The sequence below is a fragment of the Giraffa tippelskirchi genome, chromosome 8 (genome assembly GCF_054371585.1).
Source record: "Giraffa tippelskirchi isolate mGirTip1 chromosome 8, T2T-mGirTip1v1.2.pri, whole genome shotgun sequence".
Classification (NCBI taxonomy): Eukaryota; Metazoa; Chordata; class Mammalia; order Artiodactyla; family Giraffidae; genus Giraffa; species Giraffa tippelskirchi.
In genome coordinates this window covers 124,205,946-124,224,356 of record NC_137282.1, presented here as the reverse complement: position 1 = coordinate 124,224,356, position 18,411 = coordinate 124,205,946, and the positions used below count along the sequence as shown (strand labels likewise).

Sequence of the window (18,411 nt, the reverse complement as noted above, 5' to 3'; positions counted from 1 at the left end):
AGGGCTGGGCGGGGCTGAGGTCCCCAGACCGGAACTCCCCCAACTGGGGAGGAGGTTCCGGGATCCCTGCCCCGCGCAGGGGAGGGGAAAAGGCGGGGAGAGAACCCGCCTGCCACGAGCTTTCCCCTAACCTGAGAGGGGGTTTCCTCCGCCCCACCTGCTGGCCTTCGGAGGAAAGTGAAAGTGAAAGGAGGAAGAGGCGGCTTCGGAGCCGAGAAGTCCGAGCGCCATGAAGCGCCTGATCCTGCTCCTCGCTGTGGCTTTGGGTGAGCGACCCCCGGGACTCCTTGCCCAGGGAACGGTGGGAGGTGAGCCCCGCCACGTCCGGGGATGGGGGAGGTCGGGTCACCTGAGGCTGGGGCCGTGCCCTCACTCGCGCCCCTCTCCCCAGGCTTGGCGACCGCTGTCTCGGCCATACCCGCGGGGATTGAGTGCTGGTTCGTGGAGGATGCGGGCGGGGGCAAGTTGGCCAAGAAACCCGCTGCCCTGCTGCTGCGCCAGGGCGCGGAGAGCCCACCTCCCCGACCGGACCTCGCCCCAGAGCGCTACCTCAAAGTTCACGGTGAGTCATCCCGGTCTCGCTCCCAACTCTGTTGCCTCCCCCGAAACCCCCCTGCCCGTTGGGTCTCGGTGACTTCGGGCCTCAGTCTCTCCCAGCTGTAAAGTGAAACGATCCGCCCTCTCAGTCTCTCACGACCGAGTGGTCTGCACCTTGCAAAGTCCCTGGACGCCGCCCTCCCCTCTTCTTTCCTGGCGGAGACTCTACGCCTACAGCTCCTCTCTCTGCCTTCACAGACCCCGCGGGCGCCCTTCAGGCCGCCTTCGGGCGGTATCCCCGGGACGCCCCCGCGCCACGCTGCGAGATGAGCCTCTATGTCCCGCTCCCAGCCTCGACCACATGGCTCAGCGGCTTGACCCCGGAGCAGAGCTGCCCGCGGGCCCTGGACGGGACTTGGCTCATGGTCAGCATGTTTAGCCCCTTCCTCAGCCTCTCCAGCCTCCTTCGACCACAGTCGGAGCCTCAGCCGGAGCCTGCTCTTATCACCATGGCAACAGGTAGCTACAGAGGGGAATGGGAGATCCTGCTCCCATTAACGGGTAGATTGTAAGTGTCCAGATCAGCCATTAACTCGCTCTAAGGACTTGAGCGAGTCACTTCCCCAGTCGGGTCTCCGTTTCTTTATTTGTAAATCAAGTCAGTTCAGTTAAAGTTAAAATGTCTTTACCGCTTCATCTAGTCCCAACCTAATCTAAAATAAAACGAGGTTTGGGGCGGGGTTTTGGAGAGAGGCAGGGGTTCCAGACACCTGACCTTAAGGATGGAGAAGGAAATGGTAACCCACTCCAGTATTCTTGCCTAGAGAATCCTGTAGACAGAGGAGCCTGGTGGGCTGCTGTCCATAGGATCGCAGAGTCGGACACGACTGAAGCGACTTAGCAGCAGCAGCAGCAGACCTTAAGCAACTTGCTAGGCGGAGGGCTTGGGAGGGTCTTAGAAGCGGGAACTTGTGCTCCTTTCCTCCGAGATCTTGCTAGGCGCTCCCCACCTTTGCTGTTCACCCTGTTTAAAAAAAAACAACAACCGGCAGCCTTCACGGCCCACCCACGCCCACATCCGGTGCTGCAGCAATCAGCAAAGCACAGGCTCTTGCGCTCAAGAGCGTTAACCTCCCCTGACAGCCTCCTCTTATGGCTTGTGATGATGCGTTGACCGTGGTCACTGAATGGTGGGCTTGAGTGCATGGAAGGGAAGCGGTGGGGGATCTGGTGGTTCCGGCTGCAAGGACCACTTGCCCACTGTATAACCCGGTTCGAGGCCCAGGGGTTGGGCCCTTTTCAGGCCTGGGGCGCAGGGAGTGGGCGGATAAAGCAAAAGTAGGGAAGATGCAACCTGGATTTGGGTTTCTTGGAGTTCTTCTCTGGAGGGTGATGGGAACAGAGCCCTTGGCAATTCTTAAACATTGTGTGATTTTATGGAAAGGATACAGCCTGACCAGCCGGTCAACCCCTACTGAGCCCTACACCCTGCCTTCCCCAGTACCTTCTCCCTGACATTCTCCTCACTGGGAGAATCACCCATGGGACTCAGCACCCACCATGCAATCCTCACCTCTGCTTCATTCTTTGTCCCCAGACCTTGCCCAGGGCAGGGACAGAGGCAAACTGCTCCTTGTGGGGACGGTAGTTGTCTCTAGAGGGCAGGAATATTTCCAAGGCTGTTGGTTTCATGAGGTAGGGTAAGAATGTCCCTTTTTCTCTGAATCTGCTTTTCCAACTGTAAAATGTGGATGGTATTTCCCATCTGCCTTCCTGTTGTTGTGACAATCAAGGGAGACACTTTGTTAATTTATTCACTGATTTAATAAATATTTATTATCACCAAGAATAAATTAGGGCCCTGTAGTTCTCAGTTTGGTCTGCAAATAAGAATCCTTAAAAAATTTTACTCCAGGTGAATTAAATCAGAATCTCTGGGGTGGCCTTGAACACTTAAGGGTCACAGAGGTGATCAGATGTAGAGTCTACTCTCAGAAACGTTCTCATCAGATTTGTCATGGGTTACTTGTAGAGGAGAAAGTGACTTGAGCCCTAAAAGAAGTGTGGATAGGGGGCCACGGGCATGACCAGGTGTGAGCATTATTGCAGCTCACCCGCCACCAGGAGTGAAAACTAGTTGGTGTGCTCAGTCTTCCTTTTCAAACATTCTTGCTTGATTAGGGATTTAAGAAAATGAAAGTTGTTTTTTTTTAATGTAAAATTAAAAATAGACTCTTTCCAGGGTCACAGATCAATAATTTTGCTAGTATGCATTTATTTATACTTTCTTACCAAATAAGTTATTAAATACTCTAAAATGTTTGTTGACAAATACACTTTCTTAATATACTTTGTGTGTATAGTATTTCTCATCATTCTTTTAAAATTATTATAGAAAGTTTCAATGGTACACGAAAGTAGAAGAAGAAAATGAACCCGCCATACACCGTATACCTACTTGTATAGTTATTACATTTACCAAACTTTTTATGGGAATACCATGTCTTATTTCTTGGTTATTTTTGGCTGTGCTGGGTCTTCGTTGCTGGCCCTGGGCTCTCTTCAGCTGCAGTGTGAGGGCTTCTCATTGTGGCCGTTTCTCTTGTTGCAGAGCGCAGGCTCTACAGTGCAGGCTCAGTAGTAGTTATGGCACAAGGGTTTAGTTACCCCAAGGCATGCAGGATCTTCCTGGACCAGGTACTGAACCTGTGCTCCCTGCATTGTAAAGGGGATTCTTAACCACTGGACCACCAGGGAAGCCCTACCAAATTGTTGTACCTGTCCTTCTCTAATCTTCTATTCTTTTTTGGAAGTGTTTTTAAGTATAGCCCATCATATTGTTTTACTCATAACTACTTCAGTAAACATCTCTATTATATCAGGACTTTAACATCCCCCCTACATACAATAGCATTATCATACCTAACAAAACAAATAATAATTCCTTACTATGATTTGATTTCTTGCCCATACTAAATTTTTCCCAATTGTCTCAGTGATGCTATTTTACAATTGATTTGTTTGAATCGGGGTCAAAGAGATGTCTATATTTTCTCTTTGGTTGTTAAATCTGCTTGAGCTGCCATCACAAAATATCGTAGACTGGGGGGCTTAAACAACAGGAATTTATTTTCTCACAGTTCTGGAGGCTAGAAGTCCAAGATCAGTGTGCTAACATGGCTGATGTCTGGTGAGAACTCTCCCCTTGTGGTTACAGGTGGCTGCCTTCTGGCTGTGTCCTCACAGGGAGGGAAGAGAGAGCGAGCCTTGGTATTTCTTCCTCTTCTTATAAGGGCGCCAGCTCTATCAGATTAGGGCTTACCTATGACCTCATTAACTTGTATCACCTCCTCCAACTCCCTATCTCCAAATACAGTCACATTGCAGGTTAGGGCTTCAACATATGAATTGGGGGTTGGGGAAGGCAGAGCCACAAACATCCAGTCCATAGCAGTTTTATCTCTTTTAAGTCTCTTTTATTGTAATTGTCCCATCCCTTTAAATGCTATTGATTTGTCATTTGTTCTGTAGATGTTCCCATATTCTATATTTGACCAATTGTTTCCTCATCCTGACATCCCCTCATTCCTGTGTTCTTTTTCCCTTCATGTTTCCTATACATTGATAGTTAGAGCTAGAGGCTTGATTAGATTTGGGTTTAAATTTTTTCAGTAATACCCTATAATAGTTGTTATCATTCATTTTTTAACAGAAAAGCATAGACCTATATAATACAAACTGTGAAACATTAGAAATTTCCTTACCAACAGGTTCTGGCCCTGTGGTGTTTACATTTATATTTTTACAGAGTCCAGCTTGTGGAATGCAGGTCTAAAATTGCTTCAGTAACCCGTATTAAAGAGCCCTGTTAGCTTAAGATTTGTTTATTAATTCTACAGATTGATTCGTACAATTCAAAAGTGTGTTTCTGGATTTAAATAAACTAAATGAAATTGCTTACTTTTTTTACTCTCTTGAACAAAAACAATCCTATGAGGTTCAGAGAAGTTTAACTTTGTAGGCCTTAGACGCTAGGATTAAAAGTTACATAAAAGGAGGGAATTCCCTGGTGGTCTAGTGGTTAGGACTCTGCTACGGGCTTCACTGCCAAGGGCTCTGGTTCAATCTCTGGCTGTAGAACTAAGATTCTGCAAGCCAAGCGGCACAGCCGAAAACCAAAAATAATCACAAGAGGAAAAAAAAATTACTTCCACTTGGAAGACCCAGACATTTCTGGCAGTCGAACAAAGCAAAGCAAAGCCCAATGACAACAGATTTTCTACTGGTCATAGAAAGGGCTTCTCCGTGGCTGGTTCTTAGGGTGCAAGAGAAGTCCAGAAAGGTAGGTTGGGGGCTAGATTACCAAGTTCCTTGAAAGCTGGGGTTTATAAGTGATAGTGAATCATCAGAAGTTTCGTGTGTATGTGTATGTATGTGTGTGCCATTTTTCCAAAAGCCTGTTATTTTACTTGATTCCTACAAAAGGTAGGCAAGGATCAGTCATTGGACTAATGGGAAAAATGGAGATTAAGTCATTTTTCCAAGATACCTAGCAAATCGTTCACCATGATGATGACAGTAATGAAAACAGTAACAGCTAAGCATTTTCTATACACCAGCTCCTGTTCTAAGCACTTTATAGGCATAATCTTATTTACTCCTCTGAACAACCGTAAGAACTAGGTACTGATGTTATACCCATGTCACAGATGAAGAAATATGAGAGACAGAGCAGTTAGGTAACTTGTCTAGGGACACACAACTTGTAAGAAGCAAGGCTAGAGATTGAACCTGGGCCATCTAGCTCCAGCCTCTGCTTTTAGTTGCTAGCTTCCTAGGTAACTGGGATTTTTAAACAGGCAAGTGCCGGGTCAGACTTCCAGCCACGTTATTTGGTTATAGTGTGGAGGATGAAATGGAGGAGAGTGAGATCTGAGAGGAGGCTGCTGTAACCGTCCAAATGTATATGGATGAGCACTTGAGTCGGAAACAAATGTAACATCTATCTGGGAGACAGAATTAGGGCCTGGTGGGGATGGCACATAGCATGCTATATTTGGCAATCTGTCTTTCTTCTTAGACTGCACAGTTTGAGGGCAGGGGGCTGCCTGTCTTGTTCACCACTCATCAACTTTGAACATCCTAGGTGCTCAATAAATATTAGTCGATTGAATGAATTAGAAGAAATCTTAGGGACTGCAAATGCTTGCCTTTAGTGCCTGGTGGCTGGTGGTGATCATTTAAGGCAGGGAAGACAGGTACTGGAGCTGGGCCAGGGGATGTTCTAGAGATGCTGTTGAATTGCAACATGTTATGTTTGTCTGGCAGATGACTGGCTGTAATCACAGCACTTTTGTAGACTTACTGTGTTCCAGGCACTGTTCTAAGCAGCTTTTATATATAGGTGTCTTTGTTATCCAGATCAGTAGCAGATATTAAATGACTTAACCTTCACTACTACAACTCCTTGGGATGAGTGCTAGCATCATCATCATTATCCCTATTTAGGAGAAGAGGAAACTGAGGAGCAAACTAACTGGCCCAAGGCCATATAACAGCTGCCGAGTTGGGACTGATCAGGGCAATCAGGCTCCAGGCACTTAACCAGCCTATACTTGCCTCAGCAGAGCCCGGAGGTCTGTGTTCAGGTTTAGTCTAGAGCCAGAACCTTCCAGAGTCAGTAAATACTCTGCGTAGCACCGTAGGATCGACAGTCATGAGTCATCACTGTCTTCACCAGCAAACCAAGAAAGGCCTGGCTCTTCAAGGGTGGATGTGGAGACTGGTGGGCTGGTTCAGGTTGTGTCACAAGTACCCTCAGATCCCTCCATCCCCAGGGCTGGTGCAGTACGGGCTGTGTGTTCCGAGCAGCCTTTAAAGGCTGCCCTTATTCACCTTGAGACCTCCCTGCTCACTCTGAGTCACAGTGGGTCCCACACAGTCCCAGGACAAAGGGGATTTGCAGGGAGGGCTGGGAGATGGTGAGTGTCCAAGGAAGCATCCTTAGAGGGGTGGGTAAATTAAGAGTTAAGTCTTCCCCATAACCCAATTTCTCTGTTTTTTCTCTTTCTCTTCCCCTTCCTACCCTTCTCTCCCCATCCCCAGCTGTCCTAACTGTCTTCACTCACACCCCCACCCCTCGCATCCGAATAGGACAAGATGCTTTGCTGGACTTGAGCTTTGCCTACGTGCCCCTCACCCCCAAGGCTGCTACTTCTCTGGCCCCAGGTCCCCCTCCCTTTGGGCTGGAGTGGCGACGCCAGCACCTGGGTAAGGGGCACCTGCTGCTAGCTGTGACTCCTGGACTGAATGGGCAGGTGCCAGCTCCCCGAGAGGGGTCAGTGGTATTTGCTGCTTGGGATGACGATGAGCCCTGGGGGCCGTGGACCGGAAATGGGACCTTCTGGCTGCCTGCAGTTCAGCCCTCCCAGGAGGGTACCTATCTGGCTACTGTTCACCTGCCATACCTGCAAGGGCAGGTCACCCTGGAGCTTGCTGTACAGAGTGAGTGAGGGGATGGGGGTTCTCATGGGTAGACAATAGTCACTAGGATTGTGGGGGCTCCATGATGGGAGGATAGTGGAGAAAAGGGTGCTGGGTGAATACGGGGAGATAGACTGGGGGTCCCTGGGAGTCAAAGGGGCAACGGGAAAAGGGTTCCTAGGGATCTTAGGGGCTTTGGGATGGAGGTCCAAATCTGAAGAAGGGGTCCCTGAGGCTGGGGGCATGGCATGGAGATTCCTGTGAAACACCAATGGGGAGATGGTGGGTTCCCCAACCTGGGAGGAAAACCCGACACCCCTCTCCAGAGGGCACACAGAGGGACTCTGAGGGAGGACTATGTAGATCAATTCCCCATGCTCCTTTCTTCCTCTCTCCCCAGAACCCCCCAAGGTGGCCCTGACACCAGCGCCGCTCGTATGGGCTGCTCCTGGGGAGGCGCCCCCAGAGCTGCTCTGCCTTGTGTCCCACTTCTACCCCTCCCAGGGCCTGGAGGTGGAGTGGGAGCTTCGGGGTGGCCCAGAGGGTCACTTTCAGAAGGCTGAGGGCCAGAGGTGGCTCTCAGCCCTGAGACATCACTCAGATGGCTCTGTGAGCCTGTCTGCACACCTGCAGCCGCCCCCGGTCACCAGTGAGCAGCATGGGGCCCACTATGCCTGCCGGGTCCACCACCCCAGCCTGCCTGCCCTGGGGCGCAGCGCTGAGGTCACCCTGCAGGTGGCTGGTAAGAGCCTGGAAGATGGAGAAATGGGGTGGGGGTGAGGGATGTGCCCGGGAATTTCAGACTCACTCTCTTGCCCCTTCTGCCTGCCAGGTCTCTCTGGGCCCTCTCTGGAGGACGGCATCGGCCTCTTCCTGTCTGCCTTTCTCCTCCTTGGGCTCCTCAAGGCACTGGGCTGGGCCGGTGAGTGTGAGCCCTACCCAGACTGGGACCCTTGAGAGGCAAGACATTATCTGCCTCCTCCCAAAGAAGACTGACACTCATCCCTCTACCCTACTGTTCCCCCATCCCATCTCTTCTCTATCTCTCTCCACAGCTGCCTACCTGACCACACAGAATTCAACGGAAAAGGTAACAACACTCCACTTTCCTTTATTTTTCCCTTCTCATTTTATCCCCTTTCCCCAAGTCCTCACCCAAGAGGGAGGCTGCTGGCCTGGTGGGCAGAATCCAGACTTGGAATTCACACAGACCAGCATTAAATCCTGCCACCTCAAACAGGCTACACCTGTTTCCTTGGGTGTAAGGGGGGAAAAAATGACTTAGGCAGTGATGTCCTTTAGAAATATAACACAAGGCACATATGTAAAGTTAAATACATAGTCTAGGGACTGCATTAAAAAGGTAAAAGATATCTAATATATCCAAAATGTTGGCATGGCAACATGTCATCACTATAAGAAATAATAGTGTTTTCTCCATCCTAAGTCTGCAAAAACAGTGGTTTATTTTAAACCTCAGTTTGGACTAGCCACATTTCAAATGCTGAACAGACACAAGTGAGTGGTGGCTACCCTACTGGTCAGCAGAGCCTCAGAGGACTGTTGGAAGGATTTAAGGAGATACAGGAGCAAAAGCACTTGGTGCAGCATCTGCCAGGCTTAAAATACACAGAAAATGTTAACCTCTTTCTGCTGCCACCTCTCTGCCCATGACATTCACTTGTCTCTGGATTGAGCATGAGCACTTCACCCTGCTTTCTAAAACCCTGAATTCCTCATCTCCTTTTTATTTCTCTTCCAGAAAACAGAGTGAGGCCAACTCACCACCATCCTGGGGAAGCCACCATCCTCTCTGGTCTAAGCTACTGTAATAACTCCCCAAAATTGTATGCCCTCTGTTCCTGCTCCCCTCAGTCTCCCTCCACTGAGCCACTGGAATGCTTTCTGAAAAGACACAAGGCATTCACCTCCTTAGGACTCTAGAGCAGCGGTTCTCAAAATTTTTGGTCTCAGGATCTTTTAAAAATTATTAAGGACTATAAAGCTTTCACTTATGTAGATTATAAGCCACAGATATTTATTGTTCTAGAATTCAAAACTGAGAACAATACACAGGAAGACACAAGCACACGTCAGTACAGGTCATGTAGCTTCAGTGAACGAGAGTGAAAAGGCAAGTAACAGGTTAGGATTGTTATGAAAATAGGCTAAACCTCACGTAGCCCTTGAAATAGTCTCAGGGACCTCTGGAACAGGAACCGGTGCTCTAGAGGCCAAATCCATTCTTTCCTGCCCTGGCGCAGTGCATCCCTGCGCTCCAGCCACTGCTTACCTTTTCAAGCCCGCTTAAGTGCTCTCCCGCCCTCCTCCTCCCGATGCTCATTACACCTAAAGCTGATCCTTTTCTCCAATGGCCTCCCACTCCCTCTGAGTCCCAGAGCGTTGTTCTCTCTGCCTGGGCTACAGACCAGGTCAGCCTCGCCCCCTCAGACCGCCGCGTGTCCCTCTGGTGTGGTTCACCACGGTTGTATTTAAGTGATTGTGTGTCGTTGTTAAAAGCCTGCCTCTCTGCCCGGACTGTTGGCTCCTCAAAGGCTGGGACAACCCTGTCCTTTCCCTGCTGTGTCTCCCGCGCCTGCACAGGGCCCGCTGGAGGGCGCTCAATTGAAAAAGTTAGCCTTTTTTTTTGTCCGAAAGATTTAAAAACGTGTTGGATCAAATAAACTACTGAAAGAAGGAAGCAGCGGCTCGGCTGAGGGGGACCTTCGAGTGCCAGAACGGTCGGCCCGACGGACGCAGGGTGCGGGTCTAATCGTGTGGGAATAAACTCGTTCCAGTGTTTTCAAAGGGACGTCTCAATTCTACCTCAGGGACCCTCTTTCCAGGCGCTGTGACACTTCCACTCACGCGTGCTTCCTTCCCACGGCCCTGCCTCTAACGTCTTGGCGGCACCCGATGCCCCTTCGGAAGGGACTGAAGCATGCCGCCACCCACGGCCGACAGCGTGCCCTCAGGCCGCGGGCACTGGCGGGTGACGAAGGCAGCGGAGAGGCCGGCCTCGGCGCCGGAAACAACCCGCGGCGCCCACTCTGGGACCGGAAGTGGCGGCTTCCTGCCCCGCCCCCTCCGGAGCGGACGGGAGCCCCGGGCTTCCCGGAAAACCCGGAGCGGATTTTGGCCCGTTATACGCGTGGATGGGGGCCGAGTGGAGCCCCCGCGGCCGGGAGAAACTGGGTCCGTCCCCCTCGACACGCTCGCTGCGGGAGTTTTAGCCTCGCGGTGTGCGAGGAGGGAAATGTCAGATTCGGCTCTCGCCCTTCCCCGGGGGCTGGAAATGGGAATCCCTGTCCCCACTCAGCGCAGGGCAACGTGGGCTCCAGGCTCCCCGAGGACAGTTGGGCTGGAGACCCGGGCTCCTGGGTCCCGGCTCCCAAGCGTCCGGAGCTCCTCTAAGTCCGCGGCCCTGGCTCTTGTCCTCACTTCCTTCCCTTTTTGGCTCCTGCTCTCGGGGCGGGCGGACGTCGGGGGCGAGCGGAAAGGGCGGGAGGGCCCGGGAGTCTGGCGGGGCGGGGGGCGGCGTACAAGGGGGTGCGGAAAAGCCGGGGAGGGGCTCGGTCCGGGGACGTGATCGGGGGCCAGAGACCGACGGGAACGGCGACTCGGGAGCCGCGCTGCCCCCACCCGTCCTGAGCAGGTCAGAGCCTTAGCCCCCCGTAATCCCGCCCGAGCCCGTGCTCTTGACCCCCCGTCCACACAACGCCAGGCCCGGTGTGCCCCTGCAGCGTTGCCCCCCGCCCCGTCTCCCCGCGGGGCTCCCCGGCGGCTATCTGGAGCCCACCTTCTGGGGCCCCGCGTCCCCCTGACCCCCCCTCCCGGCTCCTGTCTCTCCTCAGGCGCCCCCATGGCTCGACCCCGCTGACTCCTTCAGCCGGCCATGCTCCCGCGGCCCCTGCGGCTGCTGTGGGACACGAGCCCCCCCGGGGGAGTCGTGCTGAGCAGCTTCCGGAGTCGAGACCCAGAAGAGGGTGGGGGCCCCGGTGGCCGGGGCGGGGGCGGGGGGCAGGAGGAGGAGGACGACGAAGACGACGACGAGGTGAGGCGCGGGCGGCGTGTGTCCTGGAGACCCTCCCCACTGCGTGTCTGTGTCCATGCGTCTCTTCCTGCCTTAGCCCCTGCCGCGCCTCTCGCCCGCCAAGAGTCGGTCCGTGTCCCCCCGCGGGGAGCCCCGGCGTTTCCGAGCTTCTGTGCGGCACTGGGACTCAGGAACGTGCCCCGTTCCCGCCTGGCGCGTGTGGCTGGCTGGCCTGCGGGTCCCTGGCCCTCTCCGCCCGTGCCCGAGTGGCCCGTCCCTCCGGGCGTGGAATCTAGGTCCCTGTCTCCCTCCCGGTGTCTGTTTGGCGGGGAGGGGTTTGTTTCCACAGTAACCCGCTCCTCCGACTCCGGGATTGGGGAGGGAACCCTTCGATTTCGTGACCCCTCCCCGCTCCGCCGCCTGGGACTGGGCGGAGGCGGGGAGCCGAGGCTCTAGGACCGTCGAGGGCCGTCCCGGGCCGAGTGGCCGGTGGTCACCTGCTTCTCTCCGGGGCTAATGGCGGTGGCAGGAGTAGGATTCGGGCCTCAGGAGGGGCCGAAAGTTGGATTTGGGGCCCCGAGGCTTTGGACGCTCATGTCCAGAGTCTGGGTGAGGACTGGGTGACTAGCAGGGCTGGTTTTTCGGGATCGGTTGGGGGAGCGGCCGGGGTCACATGACTCTGTGAGTCTAACCGCGCCCCCCCCCAACACACACACACCATCCCCACTTCCCCTTCTCCTTCCTGTATTGGGATCGGCGCCGCCGCCCTGAGGGGGGTCTCCAGAGCTGAGGAGGGACCCGGGGAAAGGGGGCTAAGGGGACTTGCTCTTTGGGCTTGGCTGGTTCCTGCGGGGGAGGGCGGAGCATGCGGTTGTGCCCGTGACTGAGGTTTCAGCTTCTCAAGTTCTCTGCCTCAGGCCTTCTGTCTCTCTTGCTTCCCCCTCCTCCTACCTTTGCACCTTGATTCTTGGTTGTTCAGGGGTTCAGCTCTGGGCGGGAGGGGCTGCAGCGGTCACCAGGCTCAGGGTTCCTGCATTCCTTCCAACTCCCCACTGCAACCCCTTAGACTCCACCGGGCCCTGAGGCGGCTTGGGGGGGGCTGTCTGGGCCCCAGTGGGGAAGACCTGGGGTCACCAGCCCCCCCCACCCCTCGTACTCGCTGGTACTGTCCCCCTCCGCAACAGGTGAGGGGTACAGAGGGAGGAGCAGGGCCTGGGGGTGAGGGTTGGAAAGTGGGGCATGGTGTGGAGCTATCTGACCTCCCCTTCCTTGCTCCTCCAGGCCCCTGTGTCTGTCTGGGAGGAGGAGGAGGATGGTGCTACCTTTACAGTCACAAGTCGCCAGTATCAGCCTGTTGATCCCTTGGTGAGATTATAATTTTGACAGCTCACCTCTGACCTACCACCTCCCGGTTCCCCTGCCTCCTGCTGCTCTGAATCCTAATACAATGAGGCTGGATCATCTCCTAGGTCTGGGATTTCTCCCAGAGATCTAGCGGGGGAAGAGTTGAAAAAAGGATCAGTGGCTGGCGCTCTGTCTCCCCCAGGCCCCAAGGCCTCCTCCGCGTTCCTCCCGGAAACTACGAGCTGGCACCCTGGAGGCCCTGGTCAGACACCTGCTGGACGCCCATACATCAGGGACTGACATGACCTTCACAGCAGCCTTCCTGGCCACTCACCGGGCCTTCACGTCCACGCCTGCCCTGCTAGGGCTTATGGCTGACAGGTCAGGCTAATAAGGGACCAAGGGTCATTGACATGTCTTGACTTTCTAAAGCCAGAACATCCCATCCAAATAGTCAAAACCGCTAGGGTTTTGGAAAACATGGACACATAGAATCTCTTCCCTTTCCCAGGCTGGAAGCTCTTGAATCTCATCCTGCTGATGAGCTAGAGAGGACAAAAGGGTAAGTGACCCCTGATTCTTGACCTCACAGTTTTCTCCGGCCAAGCAGCAGCCTGACTTCTAATCCCTGGTGAATTCCCCTTCTCCCAGGGTAGCCATCTCTGTACTGTCAACCTGGCTGGCCTCTCACCCTGAGGATTTTGGCTCTGAGGTCAAGGGTCAGCTCGACCGGCTTGAGAGCTTCTTTCTTCGGACAGGGTATGCAGCAGGGGAGGGTATTGGGGGGGGCGGCGCTGACCTCATCCGCAACCTCCGGTCCCGGGTGGACCCCCAGGCCCCCGAACTTCCTAAGCCCCTGGCCCTCCCCGGCGATCCCCCTGCTGACCCCACGGATGTCCTGGTGTACCTCGCTGACCACTTGGCCGAACAGCTGACCCTGCTAGATGCGGTGAGACCCTGACCTCTGACCCCATGACCCTTGCCCCCCTACTAACCTGTCCCTAACTCCACATCCTTACCTTGCTTCCAGTCCTTCCTGGTCCAGCTCCCAGCCTCCTCTGTCCACCCAGTTTTGACCTTTCCCTATTTCCCTTTGATTGTTGCCCTTCAAACCCCATGCCCCTCTGATTCCTTGGCCACCTGAGATCCTCACACCCCTGACATTGGAAGGCTGACCTCACTTGACTATGAAGTTTAACCTCTTACCTCTGCCCTGCAGGAGCTGTTTCTCAATCTGGTCCCCTCTCAGTGCCTGGGGGGCCTGTGGGGTCACAGAGACCGGCCAGGACATTCTCACCTCTGCCCATCTGTGCGGGCGACTGTCACACAGTTCAACAAGGTGGCAGGCGCAGTGGTCAGCTCTGTCCTGGGGGCTACCTCAACTGGAGAAGGGCTTGGAGAGGTGACTGTACGGCCACTTCGTCCCCCCCAGAGGGCCCGGCTCTTGGAGAAGTGGATCCGCGTGGCAGAGGTAAGAGAGAGGCTTGGCCCTGTTGGGGATTGAGGTGTGGAAAGAGCTCTCATAGCTGTGATCTCTGTCTGTGACCCCACAGGAGTGCCGTCTGCTCCGAAATTTCTCTTCAGTGTATGCTGTGGTATCAGCCCTGCAATCCAGCCCCATCCACAGGCTTCGGGCAGCCTGGGGGGAAGCAGCCAGGTGGGGAGGACGGGGCCCTGGAGGGGGGTCAGGGCTGGGAGGGGGCAGCTGAGCTAGGCCCCTCCTCAAGGCCGCTGCCGCCCACCCCCTAGGGACAGCCTCAGAGTCTTCTCCAGCCTCTGCCAGATTTTCTCTGAGGAGGATAACTATTCCCAGAGCCGGGAGCTCCTCCTGCAGGTGAGGCCCCATTCCCTGGCATCCCTGCCACCCCCACTTCCCCCCCACAATGTCACCTTGTTCTGTCACCATCAGGAAGTGAAGCTGCAGCCCTCTCTGGAGCCAAATTCCAAGAAGTCCCCGAGGTCTGCCTCCCGGGGCGGGGTGAGTGACCACTGCGGGTGGAAGCGTCTAGGGTTGGGAAGGGGGGCACAGCAGGGGGAGGAGAATTAAACTTGTTCTGGGGCAATGGGGTAGGAAGGTGCAGAGGGAGGGGGAGCCCTGGGATTAGTGGCAGGGGTAATTGACTCTCTGATCTCTGACCTCAGGGTGTGGTCCCATACCTTGGCACCTTCTTAAAAGACCTCGTAATGCTGGACGCAGCCTCTAAGGATGAGCTGGAGGTCAGTAGTGTACGTGTGTGTGTGTGTGTGTGTGTGTGTGTGTGTGTGTGTGTGTGTGTGCGCGCGCGCATTATAGTGGTGGAATGAAGAGACCTCAGGGTCAGACAGGCCACCTTACAGAGGGGCTGCAAGGCAGAAGCAGTGAGGGCCAGGACTTTGTTATTTTGGCAGATCTGCTTAACCTTGTGCCTCAGTGATGTGTAAATGGGAAACTAGTGACAGTATCTACATCAACCCTTTATTATGAGGGTTAAATGAATTAATGTTAGGCAAGTGCTCGGAGCATGCCTGAGGTGTAAGCATATGTACATAGAGTTTGATAAATAAACCAAAGCTGGAATCTTGGGCGAGTTCCTTTTCTTTTCTGATCTCTAATTTTCTCATCTGTAAATTGGCCCCAATTTCTACCTCTGATGTTCAATGTAAAGGGTAAAGTAGTGGGCTGAGGGTGTGATGGATGAGAGGGGGAGGAGCGGGGGGCCAGAGGAGTCTCAGAGGCCAGTGACGTGTGTGTGGGGGGAGAGGGAACATGTTCTCTGTGGCAGGGTCAGGACCCTCACCCCACCCCTTTTCCCTTGCAGAATGGATACATCAATTTTGACAAGAGGAGGAAGGTGAGGAGAGCACTTGGCCAGATGCCAGCCATCTGTAGCCACATCCCAGGAAGGGGAGAGGAGGGCAGGGCTCCCTGGATTGGGCCTCCTGCAGTCTTGGGCTCCTTCCTAGGAGTTTGCTGTCCTTTCTGAGCTGCGGCGGCTCCAGAACGAATGTCGTGGCTATGACCTCCGACCTGACCCCGACATCCAGCGGTGGCTGCAAGGGCTCCGGCCACTGACAGAGGCACAGAGGTGACTGGCTGGGTGCGGTTGGGACTCCAGGGCACAGGCTGAATGTAGGGGTTGGTGTGTCACGTCCTGACTTCTGCCCATTGCCCCCCTCCCCAGCCATCGCGTGTCCTGTGAGGTGGAGACGCCTGGTAGCAGTGACCCGCCTGCCCCACGGGTGCTTCGGCCAACACTGGTCATCTCGCAGTGGACAGAGTGAGGGAGTCAGTGGTTGGAGGGCAGTCTCTTGGGGACTTGTCCTTCTTCCTCTGACCCTCCCAATCTTCTGCCACTCCAGGGTGCTGGGTTCTGTTGGGGGTCCCACCCCCCTTGTCTCCTGGGACCGGCCCAGTGTGGGGGCAGAGGAGGTGCCTGGAACCCCGGCCCCACTGCTGACCCGGCTGGCCCAGGTGAGTGCTGCTCCTGACCCCTGATCTCTACACAGACCCTGCCTTTGTGAATCTTTCTCCCTTGGCTTTCCTACCTTCATGCCAATTCCCTGTGTTGTCGGTTCCCAGCACATGAAGTGGCCGTCTGTCTCATCTCTGGACTCCGCCCTGGAAAGCACCCCACCCCTGCAGAGTCCAGCTGACCCCACCCACCTCTCTCCCCCAGCTTCCTCCCCGAGGCCTTCTCGAGGTCACCGCCGCTCAGCCTCCTGTGGTTCCCCGCTCAGTGGGGGTGCAGAAGGGGCCTCCAAGGGGCCTGGATGTGGGGGAGGGGCGCCTGGGCCAGGGGCCTCTGATTGCCGAATCATCCGAGTCCAGATGGAGCTGGGGGAAGACGGCAGTGTCTATAAGAGCATCTTGGTGAGGGAGCTGTGGGTCGGGAGGTGGGGTTGGAGGATGGTGCCCTGTGGGACTGGAGATGATGTCTTAGGTGTCAACAGCCAAGCCGATGATTTTAGTTTTAATTGACTTTTGGTTTTAGCAGCCATGTTTTATTTTGAAGGTTACTTTGTATTAGCTGCTGCACTTTGAACTTTGGATGTCCTATGAGATTTTCAGGACCAACAGTGATTTCCCCAGAGGGAACAGCCCAGCAACCATGTGGGCTGGCCCACGGGGTACAGGGAGCCACCATGTTGGGTTTCCCTGACAACTCAAAAGTTTGGACAAGGGCGGCCTTCTCTGTGGAGAAGGACATGGCAACCCCCTCCAGTATTCTTGCCTGGAGAATCCCATGGACAGAGGAGCCTGGAGGGCCACAATCCACGGGGTCGCAAAGAGTCAGACACGACTTGGCAAATAAGCAGCAGCAGCAGCCTTCTCCGGGTGGGATCACTGGCTAGGGTTGGAAGGATGCAAGGCCGAGGTCATCACCGCAGTTGACTGCTCTTTTGGTCTGCTGTCCTGCCAGGTGACAAGTCAGGACAAGGCTCCAAGTGTCATCGGTCGTGTCCTTAAGAAAAACAATCGTGATTCTGCGGTAGCTTCGGAGTACGAGCTAGTGCAGCTGCTCCCAGGGGAGCGAGGTCAGGGGCCGGGAGGGCAGACAGACTCGGGAGGCGAGTGGTGCCCGCCGGTGGGAATGCTGCCACACCCAGGGGGTTGTGCGGGAATGACTGTGCTTGACAGCTTTTTCTGAACCTTCAGAGCTGACCATCCCTGCCTCGGCCAACGTCTTCTATGCTATGGATGGAGCCTCACACGATTTCCTCCTGCGCCAGCGGCGGCGGCCCTCCAGTGCTACAGTGGGCCTCGCCAGTGGCCCTTCTGCCTCGGGAACTCCCCCAAGCGAGGGAGGAGGGGGTTCCTTTCCCAGGATCAAGGCCACAGGGAGGAAGATTGCCCGGGCACTGTTCTGAGGAGGAAGCCTTGTTGGTTCATAGAATTCAGGTGGCCATGCCAAATGTGGGGAGCCATCCTGAATGGTGGCAGTTGCCACATGGGGAAAATATCCAGAAGGGTGGCCAACCACCCTGGGGCAGTGAAGCACCACTGGTTTACCAGACAGCCAAGATTCAGCCCTGCGAAACTGGTGATCTTGGTGCCCAAGTTGGATACCTGTGTATAGCTTCTCACCTGCCATGAATGCAGCTAGAAAAGACTGTTTTTGATTCCTGGCCACATCCTAGCATGCCAAGGGCCAAGGAAAGGCCTGGAAGGAGGAGGAGAGGAAAAGCCTAGAGGCTCTGAGTCCCAGGGGAAGGGAATGGCAAGAGAAAGTTTCTCGCAGGAGCCTCCTCTTCCTACTCTGGAGGCTCCTGTCACTGTGACAACACTAATAAACCAAAACACTACCTGAACTCTACTCCTGTCCTCACAGTCTGTACGAACTAGCTGCTGGGGGTGGGGGTGGGCAGCTGGCTGAAGGTAGACCCCATGGAAAGAGGGGCCCAACCTTATCTATCCGTGAAAAGCTGGATGCAAGGGCTTGGTGGGAACAGTTTTCTCAGAATGGTTTATTCCTCCCCAGCAGCTTCTCCATCGCTGTTCCCTTTATTGGCTCTTATATTTTTCTCCTCAGTTGTTACACACCCATGTCAAGTCCCAATTAAAGCGATCAGTATTAAAAACACCCTGGGCTCCGAATTCCTAAGACAATTTTAGGACAAAGAAATGGAAGAACCACTTCGTGGACAATGTACAAACTTGAAGGTCTTAGACTATCACAATGCATTATGTGCTGGGATCTGAAATCAATTTAAGCTACATTTGAACAAAGTCTAGGAAGAAAGAGACTAAAAAGAACTAAGATGCCAGGGCTATTTTGAGGATGACAAGAAATATAGCAAAAGAGGATTACCATGTTCCATTCTGGGGCTGCAGGTTAGAGAATTTTGAATTTTTCAATTAAACTTTCCCCGAAATTGTTTTGCTGTCAATGCCCTTTTCTTGGTTGTTTCCAACCAAGAGAAGAGAGAGTTAAGGCTTGCAAATACAGGCAAGAATTAGGCTTAAGACATTTCAGATTTTCGTCTCGAGAAAGAATTCTCTGCCACACAGAAGTTCTAGTGCATGAATCTGGATC

The 18,411-nt window shown here is 54.2% G+C and overlaps 2 protein-coding genes across 10 annotated transcripts; both read left to right on the top strand.

Annotated features, from left to right (window-relative positions):
• The first annotated feature begins 201 nt into the window (after nt 1–201).
• On the top strand, nt 202–9,828 carry TAPBP (TAP binding protein). 2 transcript variants are annotated; one of them, XM_081519976.1, is made up of 8 exons: nt 202–266; nt 392–562; nt 796–1,056; nt 6,643–7,041; nt 7,421–7,762; nt 7,853–7,942; nt 8,076–8,110; nt 8,783–9,828. In XM_081519976.1, exons 1-8 carry the CDS (start codon nt 230–232, stop codon nt 8,792–8,794), a joined length of 1,347 nt encoding a protein of 448 aa, XP_081376102.1. In that variant the 5' UTR covers nt 202–229; the 3' UTR covers nt 8,795–9,828. The 2 variants fall into 2 exon arrangements, with proteins under 2 accessions (XP_081376102.1, XP_081376103.1); XM_081519977.1 differs by lacking the exon at nt 796–1,056.
• On the top strand, nt 9,822–17,691 carry RGL2 (ral guanine nucleotide dissociation stimulator like 2). Of its 8 annotated transcripts, none has more exons than XM_081519920.1 (19): nt 9,822–10,215; nt 10,875–11,074; nt 11,583–11,662; nt 12,335–12,418; nt 12,600–12,778; nt 12,909–12,959; nt 13,049–13,346; nt 13,617–13,868; nt 13,951–14,054; nt 14,147–14,231; nt 14,307–14,375; nt 14,540–14,614; nt 15,196–15,228; nt 15,341–15,462; nt 15,559–15,654; nt 15,737–15,848; nt 15,957–16,247; nt 16,798–16,912; nt 17,034–17,691. In XM_081519920.1, the coding sequence occupies exons 1-19, from the start codon at nt 9,962–9,964 to the stop codon at nt 17,243–17,245; spliced, it is 2,712 nt and encodes a 903-aa protein (XP_081376046.1). In that variant the 5' UTR covers nt 9,822–9,961; the 3' UTR covers nt 17,246–17,691. The 8 variants fall into 8 exon arrangements, with proteins under 8 accessions (XP_081376046.1, XP_081376048.1, XP_081376051.1 ...); XM_081519928.1 differs by lacking the exon at nt 9,822–10,215 and adding an exon at nt 10,602–10,675; XM_081519924.1 differs by lacking the exon at nt 11,583–11,662 and having other exon boundaries at nt 10,146–10,215; nt 16,798–16,877.
• Nucleotides 17,692–18,411: the final 720 nt, after the last annotated feature.

What these genes read in the sequence shown, in the direction of transcription:
- TAPBP (XM_081519976.1), top strand. Translation starts at nt 230, where the DNA reads ATGAAGCGCCTGATCCTGCTCCTCGCTGTGGCTTTGG. An exon ending in TCTTATCACCATGGCAACAG is followed by an intron (nt 1,057 to 6,642) that starts GTAGCTACAGAG and finishes CCCCATCCCCAG; the next exon opens with CTGTCCTAACTGTCTTCACT. An exon ending in GGTCACCCTGCAGGTGGCTG is followed by an intron (nt 7,763 to 7,852) that starts GTAAGAGCCTGG and finishes TCTGCCTGCCAG; the next exon opens with GTCTCTCTGGGCCCTCTCTG.
- RGL2 (XM_081519920.1), top strand. Translation starts at nt 9,962, where the DNA reads ATGCCGCCACCCACGGCCGACAGCGTGCCCTCAGGCCGCGGGCACTGG. An exon ending in CCTCTAAGGATGAGCTGGAG is followed by an intron (nt 14,615 to 15,195) that starts GTCAGTAGTGTA and finishes TTTCCCTTGCAG; the next exon opens with AATGGATACATCAATTTTGA. An exon ending in ATTTTGACAAGAGGAGGAAG is followed by an intron (nt 15,229 to 15,340) that starts GTGAGGAGAGCA and finishes GCTCCTTCCTAG; the next exon opens with GAGTTTGCTGTCCTTTCTGA.